General features: G+C 35.4%; 1 protein-coding gene, 1 long non-coding RNA gene and 3 other non-coding genes across 5 annotated transcripts; 2 read left to right on the forward strand and 3 right to left on the reverse strand.

Moving 5' to 3' along the window:
* On the reverse strand, positions 1-116 carry LOC130466394 (U5 spliceosomal RNA). Its single transcript, XR_008926628.1, has one exon. It is a non-coding gene; the product is annotated as a U5 spliceosomal RNA (small nuclear RNA).
* A 3,607-nt stretch (positions 117-3,723) lies between these two features.
* Positions 3,724-3,826, forward strand: LOC130466433 (U6 spliceosomal RNA). Its single transcript, XR_008926664.1, has one exon. It is a non-coding gene; the product is annotated as a U6 spliceosomal RNA (small nuclear RNA).
* A 289-nt stretch (positions 3,827-4,115) lies between these two features.
* Positions 4,116-4,275, reverse strand: LOC130466475 (U1 spliceosomal RNA). The gene has a single exon (XR_008926700.1). It is a non-coding gene; the product is annotated as a U1 spliceosomal RNA (small nuclear RNA).
* Positions 4,276-8,459: 4,184 nt separating this feature from the next.
* Positions 8,460-10,337, reverse strand: LOC130459181 (uncharacterized). Its single transcript, XR_008918383.1, has 2 exons — positions 10,199-10,337; positions 8,460-9,023 (listed from the first exon to the last, which is right to left on the reverse strand). It is a non-coding gene; the product is annotated as an uncharacterized lncRNA (long non-coding RNA).
* On the forward strand, positions 9,020-11,054 carry LOC110784519 (uncharacterized). Its single transcript, XM_021988984.2, has 3 exons — positions 9,020-9,847; positions 10,241-10,642; positions 10,818-11,054. Exons 1-3 carry the CDS (start codon positions 9,415-9,417, stop codon positions 10,868-10,870), a joined length of 888 nt encoding a protein of 295 aa, XP_021844676.2. The 5' UTR covers positions 9,020-9,414; the 3' UTR covers positions 10,871-11,054.
* Positions 11,055-11,407: the final 353 nt, after the last annotated feature.

The following is an 11,407-nucleotide window of genomic DNA, read 5'->3' on the forward strand; positions in this document are numbered from 1 at the left end:
GAAGCTCCTGTAAGAACTCCCTCCAAAAATAAACGTATGCCACTGAATGCAGCGAGCACACGGTATTCTTTAGTAAAAGGCGAAAGAATAGTTCGCTTTGTGCTCACTGCGTGGCTGAGTGAATTGATCAGAAGTTGCTTTAGTTATTTATATTGCAGTCGTTGTTTGGATCTCATTTCCTGATTGATGTGGGACTGTTGTGCTTTCCCCTTGCATCTTTTTATTAAATATTTTGCTCTAGGGAAAAACGTTTACACAAACTAAGAAATATTTTGCTTTCTATCTTAATGTGGTTGATTCTACTAACAGAAAATATAATTTGTTTGATTCTACTAACGGTTCAGCTGAACTTTTTGGTTGTACCTTTGAGATTTTCTGCTGAATAGGAACTTAAATTACTTTAATGGTGGATAAAAAGATTAAACATCGCTACTGGATAGCAAGAATATAATCAATCTACTTCGATGGAAGAGTTTGTCCCATCTTTGTTGAAACAACTGTAGCTTGAAGTCGTACTTTTAAATTCCATCATCCAACAATTGATCTCCAATTATAGTATTTTCGAGAACTGAATAATTCACAATATTGGTAAAATTTATGCCCGAATAAAGTGGATGTGTTATCACTGTTTGCAACATCACTTATTAGACCCAAATGAAGTAAGAACATATAAAGACAATTAATGATCCATGCCAAAGACATAATAGTATAATACTAGGGCAAGAACAACTAAATGGACCCAATTATAGTAAGAACATATAAACTCACACCTATTTTTATAAATGTATGTAAGATTAAAAAAAATTAGAAGAACATCTTTTGGATGGTTGTTCCACGAAGGTAGTTGTTTAGCTTTATCATAATAGTATGTTTAGAGGCACCATGGAGTTTTATAAATTGGAGTTTATAAGCTCATTTTAAGGTGTGTGTCTATGCACAAGTGCACAACCAATTGTGTGAGAGTCCAACTTGTGTGATGTATTACTTTTAGTCAAACTTGTGAAGTCCCATCACAGTAGCTTGCTAATGGGCTCTTGAAGTGTCGCCTATGCGTTGCACTACTGCACCGGCCTGACGCACCCCACTAAATTACTATTCAAAATTTCTCTTATACAGGATAATAAGACGAAGTTATAAAAAATACACACAAATAATTAGATAGATTTATTAGGGGTTGTAAATTTCATTAGAAGTTAATTGATGGATTTATTAGGGGTTACATGATTTACATCATGTATATGCTCAATAACTAGTTTGAACTGTAAAATTCAGGAAATTTTTGTTTATCTTCTTAATCACAGCTTTGGGGACATAAATAAAGAACTTGCACTTGGGTTGTTACAGTCTCCTTAAAGGAACCCCATTCAAATGTATTGCACTTGGATTGTTTGAATCTCCTTGAAGAACTCATTCAAATGTATGTCATTTAATGCGGTGAAGAGTAAAACCTACTTGAATGCCTAATTCTCTGTTGAAAATGATGATACCAGAATCTGAAGGTTTAAGATGACAAATTTTAACAATTGATCTCCAATTACACTATATGTGAGAGACATACCCCGTGGTACCCTTCCCTGAGTAAGTTCTCAAGTCATACCCCGTGATACCCTTCCCTTAGTTAGTTTCTTGCAGAGAGTGGTCTTCTTGGTAACTCGGTCGAATGCCTTTGGGCAGGGTCGGCCCTGGGGCAGGGCATAAGGGGCCGTCGCCCTAGGCCCCAGGGAAAAGGCCCAATATCACTTAAACTAATCAAAGTATGGTTCTATAAAATTTCATGCAAATTTGTTTATATTAGGCATTGTAGCCTAGTGGTTTGTATGTGTATGATTTTGATAAACTCACCTGAGTTCGACTCCTACTAGCCTTAATTTTGCTTGGTTTTTTTCTCTTCTTTTTTCTCTTTTTTTTTTTTTTTTTTTTTTTCATTTTTGTTATTTCTCATTTGCTAACAATGAAATCATATTCTATTATCCAATTTGAGTCCAAATGAACACCATAAAGTAGAGCCATATACAATGTTTATAATCATAATATTTTTTTTTTCTTTTGTTAATCTAATCACACTCCTTGTTTTATTTTAGAGTTTAGAAAAAATAATTGATATTTACCTTATTGTACTTCAAAAATTATTACCGACTTGCTAAATGGTTCGTTACTACATCATCGTCGTTTTCAATTTTAAGTTTCGTTATTTCTTTAATTATTCAAAACATTTCTTTCATCCATTTTGAGATTTGAAGAGGTCAAGTTGTTGTAAAATTTGTCTTATGTTTCCTTGAATGTTTGAAATATTTGAATATAATTCATGTTTAATGGCACAATTTCGAAAATATTCAAGCCTTCATATTTTGTAATAGAGGTAATATTTCTTGGCTAGTTTAATTAGAATAGAGTAGTATTAAGTTTTAAGAAGGTAAATGCCAATTATTTACATACATTTTTTCAATCATAAAGTACATCACATTTATGATAAAAAAAAATTGTCCACGTGCCGTTAAAAGGGCCTCAATTTTTTTTCGCCCATAGGCCACCAAAAAGCCAGGACCGGCCCTGCCTTTGGGGTAACGCTGTCCTTGTCTGATGTACGACAAAGTTAGCAAACCAATGTTCCTGTCAACTCCTTTGTGTTTTACACATGTTTTGTTACATTTCTTAATAGAAAACTTGTTGGTTTTTTTAAGGTTAGAAATTTAGGGAAGTTAGGAACATTGAAATTTTCCTGTTTGTTGCTATTGACAAAGTTTTTGTCACTTGCAGAGAGAAGGGAAATTCAGCCTTTTTTCCATTTTGATTGGTTCCAACCTCCCAGTACTAATATGCTAAGAGAAGCATTTCAATATTGTGTACTCTTATGGTTCATGTTGAACTGGAATTGGCATGGGACCCTACCCAAAAAATTCTGACATATTATCATGTTTGTTACAACAGGCCCAACACGTCAAATGGTGAATCATTCAGACTTAAAAAAGCAATATCTGATTTGCACCAAAAAAAGCAATATCTGATGTTAAAGAAGGTAGGACACAAGGTAAACCTTTTTGCTCAACTTCTAATGTTGTCATGGAAGAAATAGAGACTTGGGGAAGTATTTACCGAGGTTCTTTTAGGAATAGGCACACCTTTGGAAGCTACTCAGCTTATATTGGACCTAAAAGACTGCATAAGAAATGAGATGTATTTAGCCTTGGCCCTTTGAGATGTTTAGGATGTAATAGGTTCCTGGAGAGTAGAACTTTAGTGCTGCAATAAGTTGAGATATTCATCACTCTCAGTCTCATGGTATGTCGTTGTAGGATGAATGGATGATATTAGTAACCATGTTTTAGTATGTGTGGATGTTAGAGGTTGTTAACGACAGTGATCACCACATGTTGCTTCGAAATCTAAATATTTTCAATAAAAATGTTTATATTTGGATTTTTAAGCTCTTTTGAGGAACTTCCTTCTACAAATAAACTTGTTGTGGATCACAATGACACAATGTGTAAGGAGTAACTAATTATGATTAAGAAGCGATAACGGCCTATAAGGCTTAGTCATCTATAGTTTGCAATCAGTTTCAGTTGCTGGTAGACTTTATAATTAACTCGTGGTTGTTATATTAGACTATGAAATTCCCGGAGTATTCTATGACGGGTTTTCTTTTTATGTTACCATAAAACGCTGAAGTCCAATACAGACTTCTTTATAACTTTGGCAATTTGGCTTTTAACATTGCTTTTTTTCTCTTCGGAGACACCTGATAAAATGGGAAAGGTAAAGTGAAGTTTAGCATGACCCCTACGCAAGGATGACACGTACAAATTGAGAAATGGCCCAAGTTTGTTAGCATATTCTCTCCAACCAACAAGAAAATGTGGGATGATTTGTTTTCTAAGGAAAGCTAGCTTAAAGATGGTCTTCGTTCAAAAACTGCCACTCTCCGTATGTGAAATTCTTCCTACTCAGCACAAGTTCTCTTTCAGGGCTGTATTTATCATTCAAAGGTGTACTTATAAGAAAGATTTTATTACTGCACATCAGCCGTAAAACATTACGGAGTATGTAGAATTGAACCAAGCTACTTCTTGTTTGGCAGGTAAATCCATGTGTTAAAATCTTAGGTACGAATTGAACAAGGGCCGCGCGAACGCAGGCCCCCACTATCACAAATTATGACGTACACTCTTCCACTTGGGAAGATGTTAGGCAGTCACCCCTCCTAAGTGCAATGGAGGTCACCTACTTAGGCCATGAGCCTTAATGATCGCTCATTGACCCCGTCCAGGTAAGTAATTTGTTAAGTCATACGCATCTCTTTTTTATACTCATTGTTCTTGTACGCCTCTTGTTAGTTGAATGATGTGGGACAAGATCCAACTTGTTGCTAATACTAATGTTATTTGAAAAACGGTTATTTCATGAAATGTCCACAAGGTTCACGGAACGCACTAAATACTCCTCATGTTTTCAAAAAACATAATATATCCCTATTTAAACTTAAGTGCACCAAATGCCATGAACTTAACGGAAGTTTAGCAACCTCTAACATCCACACATACTAAAACATTGGCGGGACGAGGGGGTAAATTAGGAAGAATTGGAGATAGTTGAAGAGGAAGATCAGATTTGGAGGACAAACAAGAAGTCGACAAATAACGAGAGTTAACCTCCCTAGATTTTGGACGCAGATGGTGAGCTGCAATGGCGACATTGTTGTTGTTATCTCTCTACGCCGGCAACAATGGTGGTCGCTTAGGCGTCGAGTGCAACCGCAAATTTGACGTTGTCTTCAGATTGGGCGTTATGGATGTTGCTACCATCATTATCAACCTCCTCCAACTCCAAATCGAAGCACCGAGAAAACCCTAATTTTGTAAGTTTCCACCTTTTCCCGAAATAATCAACAAAAATTGGTGGTGGTTATTGGGAGAAATGGGAGGTCGACGGAGATGCAATAGATGAATGTTCTTGTTGTTGTCATGGTTGGTGCTCAAGCTCCTAGAACCAGAAGAGAAGGGAAGGGGAGAGGTCAGATAAGAGAATAACAGGAAAAAAAAAAGTTGATTAGAAGAAAATTATATAATTGAATAATGGTTTAATTTAGGGCTAACTATATTAGATCCCGTGCACGCACGAATATCTATTTACCGATACATTTCTCCTCATAAAGCAAATGCATAATTAATAAATCTCGAATTAAATCATTGCAATTTTCGTCCTATATGTATAACGTATTTTATATACTTGCTAATTTTTCCATTTGATATAGCTATTTGACTAAAATATTACCAAAATCATTTAAGTAAATTATTATTGTAGGTATGTATTAATTTTCACAATTTATATTCCAATATTTTTGCCATATATAGCCACTTTACAAAAAAGATAGAAAATAAACAAAGTTGATATACTTTTAGAAAAAGTTTTTGGCCGAAAATTTTTGCACCAGGAAGTGACATGTATCAGTCATAGTGTCTGTTTTATTATAAAGAAATATATTAGGTTAATTAAGGGTTAATTCGAACTACTGACTAGTTAGACTTCCGTCAAGTCCAGGGTCATTTGGTGCACTTAAGTTTTATTATGTCATGCCCGGTATTCCGTCGAGGTTGTCTACATCGCTGGTAACCAGCGAAATAAGCACTCCATACCCACTTTAAAAAATAAAAAAAATTGAAAACATGGCCCACCTTCAAATAAATGTGTAAAAGTGTTGTGAACTTGTTATATACTGTCATTTCTAATATAAATATTGTCATTGTTGTATAGTCATTGTTGTATTAAAATACTGTCACAATCACCCAAAAAAAGGAAATTTTGTATACAACTGTAATGAAATATAAAAAGTAAAGAGACCATTTAAATGAATGGATAAAAGTGTTGCATATTAAATGAATGGGTAAAAGTATGTATACAAGTGTTATATAAGTTTTGTCATCGTTTGCATAAATACTGTCATTGTTGTATTAAAATACTGTCATTGTTGTACTAATTACTGTCATTTTTGCTCATATGTAGTACTTTGTTTGACTTTTCAACTCACTACTGGTTACCAGCGATGTAGCCTCCCTCGTATTCCGTCAAGGTCATTCCATGAAAAAACCGTTTCAAACATTTAAAATGTAACTCCTCCCTTTCTTTTTGTTTGGTCGATCTCAAAAGAACAGCGACCTTAGTTACTCTGTCTAAGCAGATGAATTTAGATCTGAAACCATTAATCTTCTACTTGGGAAGATGTTATGACCGCTCATTGATCCCATTTAGGTAAGTTATTTGTTAAGTTATACGCATCTTTTTTTATACTCATTGTTCTTGTACGCCTGTTGTTAGGTAAATAATGTGGGACAAGATCCGTTTTGTTGCTGAGTTCATGACTCAGCAATTAGTACGGAGTGTGTCTTATTGTATGTATTAACTTTTTAAACTTAGCTCTACAGAAGGATGGAACAAAAAAAAAAAAAGTATGGATTAGACTGCTGCCAAGTGCCAACATATGGTTCTTTGCATTTGTCAAAGAGGACTAAGAATGAAGACCTATATAATGTAACAAGATATCAAGATTGACTGATTTTCTTGATTACTACCGAGTTTACGAACCAATAGTGCTTGAATTCTAGTCTTGGTGAAAGGGTAATGCATCCACTCATTGATGTTCTTGTATAACACCAGATTATGTCTAACATTCCAATGTGTGCAGAGTAGACATATAACAAAAATGCTATAGGCAGTATAGCAATAAGCCATCTCAAATTCAAAAGAAAAGAGCAAAAAAGTTCTATCAGACTTGGTTTTCTGTCTCCTTAGAAGACATTTGCTCGAAACGGTGGGATTTGGGAAAGTTGCTCGGTTGTCTGACAGTGTCTGCATATATTTGGGCCACATGACCCACATACTGTGTTGCCACATGACCCTCATACTGTGTTATCAGTTTTGCTCTGGTTTATAAAGAAACAAACTGGAGTTTAATAGTCAATGTGGGATGTTTTCCACTAGATTTGTTTTTAAACTCCCTTCTTTGAATGGTCATTTAGCCAAAAAGATGGTTTAACGCTAGTACATTATTTTTACAACGAATTGAAGCGGTTATTACATGGGCTGCTCATCCTTATTTTTGCGTAGGCTATCACTTGTTTGGTTTGATTTCCCTCGGTGAGGAGGGTTGCTACTTGTTTGGTGGATATTTCGAGCTGCGTTGATTTTGAAATTTATTTTCATCCAAACCCTGCTTGTATTGATATTTAGCTTCAAGATCGGCTTGAATCTTTAATGATGGAATAATTTTTGTATGATTAATGTTCAGCTTTACTCACTTCAAAGTACTCCTTTACGAGTTACTCCGTTTGTTGGCTACTTGTTGAATCAGCAAATGGTGCTCTAATGTAAGAAGAAACGTTAAGCATTAACAAAAACCACATAGACGAATTCGTGATTTTGTCCAACAGTCCGAAATTAATATCATTTCCGCAGTGTTTGATATGTGAGAGTTGGGGATAATAGGGATATAAGAACAAAGAATTGGTGAGTCGGGTATGGATAACACAAGTGTTTCTCTATATTTGGTAAGTAACAACTTATGAATTAAGGGTAAATTTATCTTTTAACCAATTTTTATCCCTCCACTTAGGTTGCGTATATAAGTTCAAATTAAGTCTTATAAATTTGCTCTCTTAAGTTTACTCTATCGTAATCAGGTCTGATAAATTATAACTATGCCTATCAAATTTAATCAGTTTTAATAACTTCAAATAAGTTTAGATAGGTTTAGGTTTTATCAGGTGATAAAAACGCCCCTTAACAAATCGTACCTTATGATCGACTTACTCAATTAGCACTCAAAAAGGCTCAAATGTTCTTTCTTTTGATAAATAAATATATAACTGTAGTGATGTGTTATATAATTGACAAATTGATGGATACAAAATTGGACAATCGAATAATTTAGGATTACCAAATGATTAAAAAGTGGATTCTTATTCTTATTCGTTGTAAGAAGTTTCTTTCTCTCCTTCAAAGTGAGGGACACATACCCTTAAACGTCTGGGTAGGTAAACCCACAACCCCAATATTTTTTATTTGGTTATCACAATTCACAACCTCGATATTTTAGTCCTATAAATTAGACACCCTTAAAAAAAAAAAAACTCGTTGCTACCTAAATCTAGACTTCCAATTATTAGTATTGTCTTAGTATTTATTAGGAACAATAATTGTTGATTTAAATCAAAATGGTGAGACAAAGTAGAAGAGAGATCCAAAAAAACAGTTGTTAATTTATGTAAGACACAGATGTTAGATGTTAATCACATGTTATTATGAGTATAAGTACAACCTTAATAATGACATGGAAAATAGTTTGTCGACCATCACCGATATCCTTCGGATCTAGACCTAAGCTTTCGACAAAACATGCTTCTTATTGCACTAATCTCTGATGGTTAAATCATACAGAGTACAAAACATGAAAAAAGACATGTAGATCAAACCAAAAACATACTTTATTTTAGAGATAATTCAAATTACGAATGTAAAGAGAGAGAATACACGAGAATATATAGACCAATAATATGGAATTTTTTAATTTTAAAAATAGAACTTTTCTTTTTCAAAAAATGTGGATTGCTAAAAGCATCAGAATATTTCACTGCAGAAAAGAACTTTCCAAAAATCGTCTACATATTCGATTTCCATATCATATGGAAGTAACTACAATGTGCCCAAAGTAACATTCTTTCTCACCGGTAAAGCATATACTAGCAAATTGGCCATGGACCAATTGATATTGCCACTGCCAAACTTCTTTGTTGAATACGAGAAGCACGACCGTGATTCGACCGGGCCTTTCACACAATCCTCTCATGATCGAGGCTTCTCAAGTTCTCATGGCCACGGCCTGTTACTCAGCGTGTGTTTATCCCAAGTCTTGATCAAAGTGTTGCCAGGGTACTCGATCATATAATAAAGTTCGGTCTTTAATGTGACAGAGTTTGCCGATTGGGTTCAATATGAGAGATAAACTCGGCCTTACTTGTCACCAACATAACCTTAACATGTAGAAAAAGAGTATTAAAAAAATAAAAAAAGGTTAGCATTATTGGAGTATGATTACTTGAGAGACACTAAAAGCATAATAAATTGTAGGGAGTATAGTTGGCTAGTAAAGAAGTTAGAAAAAGTGAGTGAGAAGCATGGAAACAGAGAGAAAGACGGGCATCTATGATCTACCCACATACAATCAAAGGTGAATCCAATTCCCCCATTACCAAAAAAAAAAAGCCATATTGGTCCTCCCTTACTTCATTTCCTCTTTCCAATACAAAAATTACACCATATTCTCCCATTTCAGACCCATATAAACCATCCATAAACGAATCAAACCAACACTTCCCGTTCACGTATTCCTTTCTTACTCATACCCTTTACAAAATCTAAACCATGAACCAAAATCATCTCTCTCTATTACTCCTCTTTCTACTCCTCCCACAGGTCTACTCCCAAGTATGCCAACGCTTCTGCGGCGACATCCCTCTCCGCTACCCCTTCGGGGGCGGTCCGGGGTGTGGCGACCCTAGGTTTACTAAACATGTTACATGCAACCAAAGACAACTCACCTTCATCACCCACACCGGCTCATACCCGGTCACCAACATCGATTATGACAAAAAGGTACTTTATGTTTCTGATCCAACTATGTCGTCCTGTTTTTGTACTCAGCCTAGCAAAGGGTTCAGCCTCGACTGGGACGCTCCATTCTCTTTCGATGACAGCAGTGTCTTTGCACTACTGGACTGCTCATTAGATTCGTCACCTATATATAAAGGCGCTGTCAATGGGAACATTACTAACGTCCCCCAGTGTGATAATGCAGGTACAGTACAATATATATCAGTTCAAGTTCCTTACGAATGTATAAGACACTATCAAAACAAGATGAAATCTTTAGGCTCCGTTTGGTAGGGCGTAAAACATTTTCCTGGAAACAGTTTTCCTCTATTTTGCATTTTTGAAAATTGTTTTCCTTCCTTTTCCTTATCTCTCTTGTACACTCCTCTCACTACCTGTTTGCTTTCCCTTTCATTTTCCTTCCGTTTATTTTTCTGGAAAGCTAATTTTAGAATTGTATTATCCATTGTAAATTGTTTTCCATGAAAATCATTTTACACTGAAAATGTTTTGCACTCAACCAAGCGGAGCTTTAGGGTCAGTACAAAATAATTACCATAACAGAAAATTTTCTGGATCCATGCATCACTGCAAACAGGTACCACACTCTGCAGCTCGCTCTACTCTTGTCAGCCTATCAGCCAGCTAAACGTCCCGATCAACACATGCTGTGTGTATGCGCCCGTGGATCTGGGGCCCGCCTTTGAGATGGACCTGCAAAAGGCACAGTGCAAGGCATACACTGCAATTTACAGCTTCAATGACCAGGAAGGGAATCCCGAAGCATGGAAGTACGGGGTGGCATTGAAGTACAAGTTCAACGTCAAGAATGATTATCCGATTTATTGTAGCAATTGTGAGAGAAGTAACGGGGCTTGTGCTTTCACTGGAATTTACAATACTTTTGTGTGTAATTGTCCAAGTGGAGTGAACACTTCTACAGACTGTTACTTTCAAAGTGCTTGGAATTCAGGGCTAATTCTTTCTCCTTGGGTTAATGGTAAGCTTTTTCCATAAACATTACTCTTGATGCAAGTAAAGCACATGCTTCTTATTCTTCTTTTTGTTTTATTTGTCTAATTACTACATATTTTTATAAACTGACATTACCAAAATTTTTAATTAGGAATTGACTTTTCTGTTCTTCTAAATCTTCATCCTCGCTGTATTTCCAGGAAGTTTGATCCTATATTCTATTATGCTACTATTGTTCTGGATCTCATGGTAGAATTACGACATCACAGTGAAATTTCAGACAAAAGAACCAGATCAGACTCGGCGTTCTTTTCCCCTTCTTTTAGTACTCTTAAAGTTCTTAAGATTTTTGCATGTATGTTTTTATTTTTTTGGGTTTATTGAGACAAGTAATTGTAAAATATGATGATGCAATTAAATTTATGGGTTTATTCCAACTTGTATGCTTTTCTTTTCTCATGTTTAAGTCATTACCTGTTGACTCCTCATTGTTAGTCACTAACTAATTAATTAAGTATTATTTCAAAATTGGCATTTTAGTATTTTACTCTACTTAGCTTATACCAGATGGGAATCAGAACATGTCTCACTTGTGATTTGATGAACAGACAGACAATGTGCAAGCACAGACATATTAGTTCTTAAAAAATTTGATTGGTAAAAAGACTGACCGGACCAAAACCCTGAAGCGAACCAGCTGCCTGAAAATTCAGAATGTCGAGCAATATTCTTTTACCCGAGACCCCCAAAACTCTGCTTTAAGTTGCTTTCAAACAGACTTGACTTGAGA

Source organism: Spinacia oleracea, chromosome 1 (assembly GCF_020520425.1).
Source record: "Spinacia oleracea cultivar Varoflay chromosome 1, BTI_SOV_V1, whole genome shotgun sequence".
Lineage (NCBI taxonomy): Eukaryota > Viridiplantae > Streptophyta > Magnoliopsida > Caryophyllales > Amaranthaceae > Spinacia > Spinacia oleracea.

Bases quoted from the DNA above. Each gene is read 5' to 3' on its own strand.
- LOC110784519 (XM_021988984.2), top strand. From the start codon at position 9,415: ATGAACCAAAATCATCTCTCTCTATTACTCCTCTTTCTACTCCTCCCA. The intron at 9,848-10,240 runs GTACAGTACAAT...CACTGCAAACAG, and splicing joins CCCCCAGTGTGATAATGCAG to GTACCACACTCTGCAGCTCG. The intron at 10,643-10,817 runs GTAAGCTTTTTC...CTGTATTTCCAG, and splicing joins TCTTTCTCCTTGGGTTAATG to GAAGTTTGATCCTATATTCT.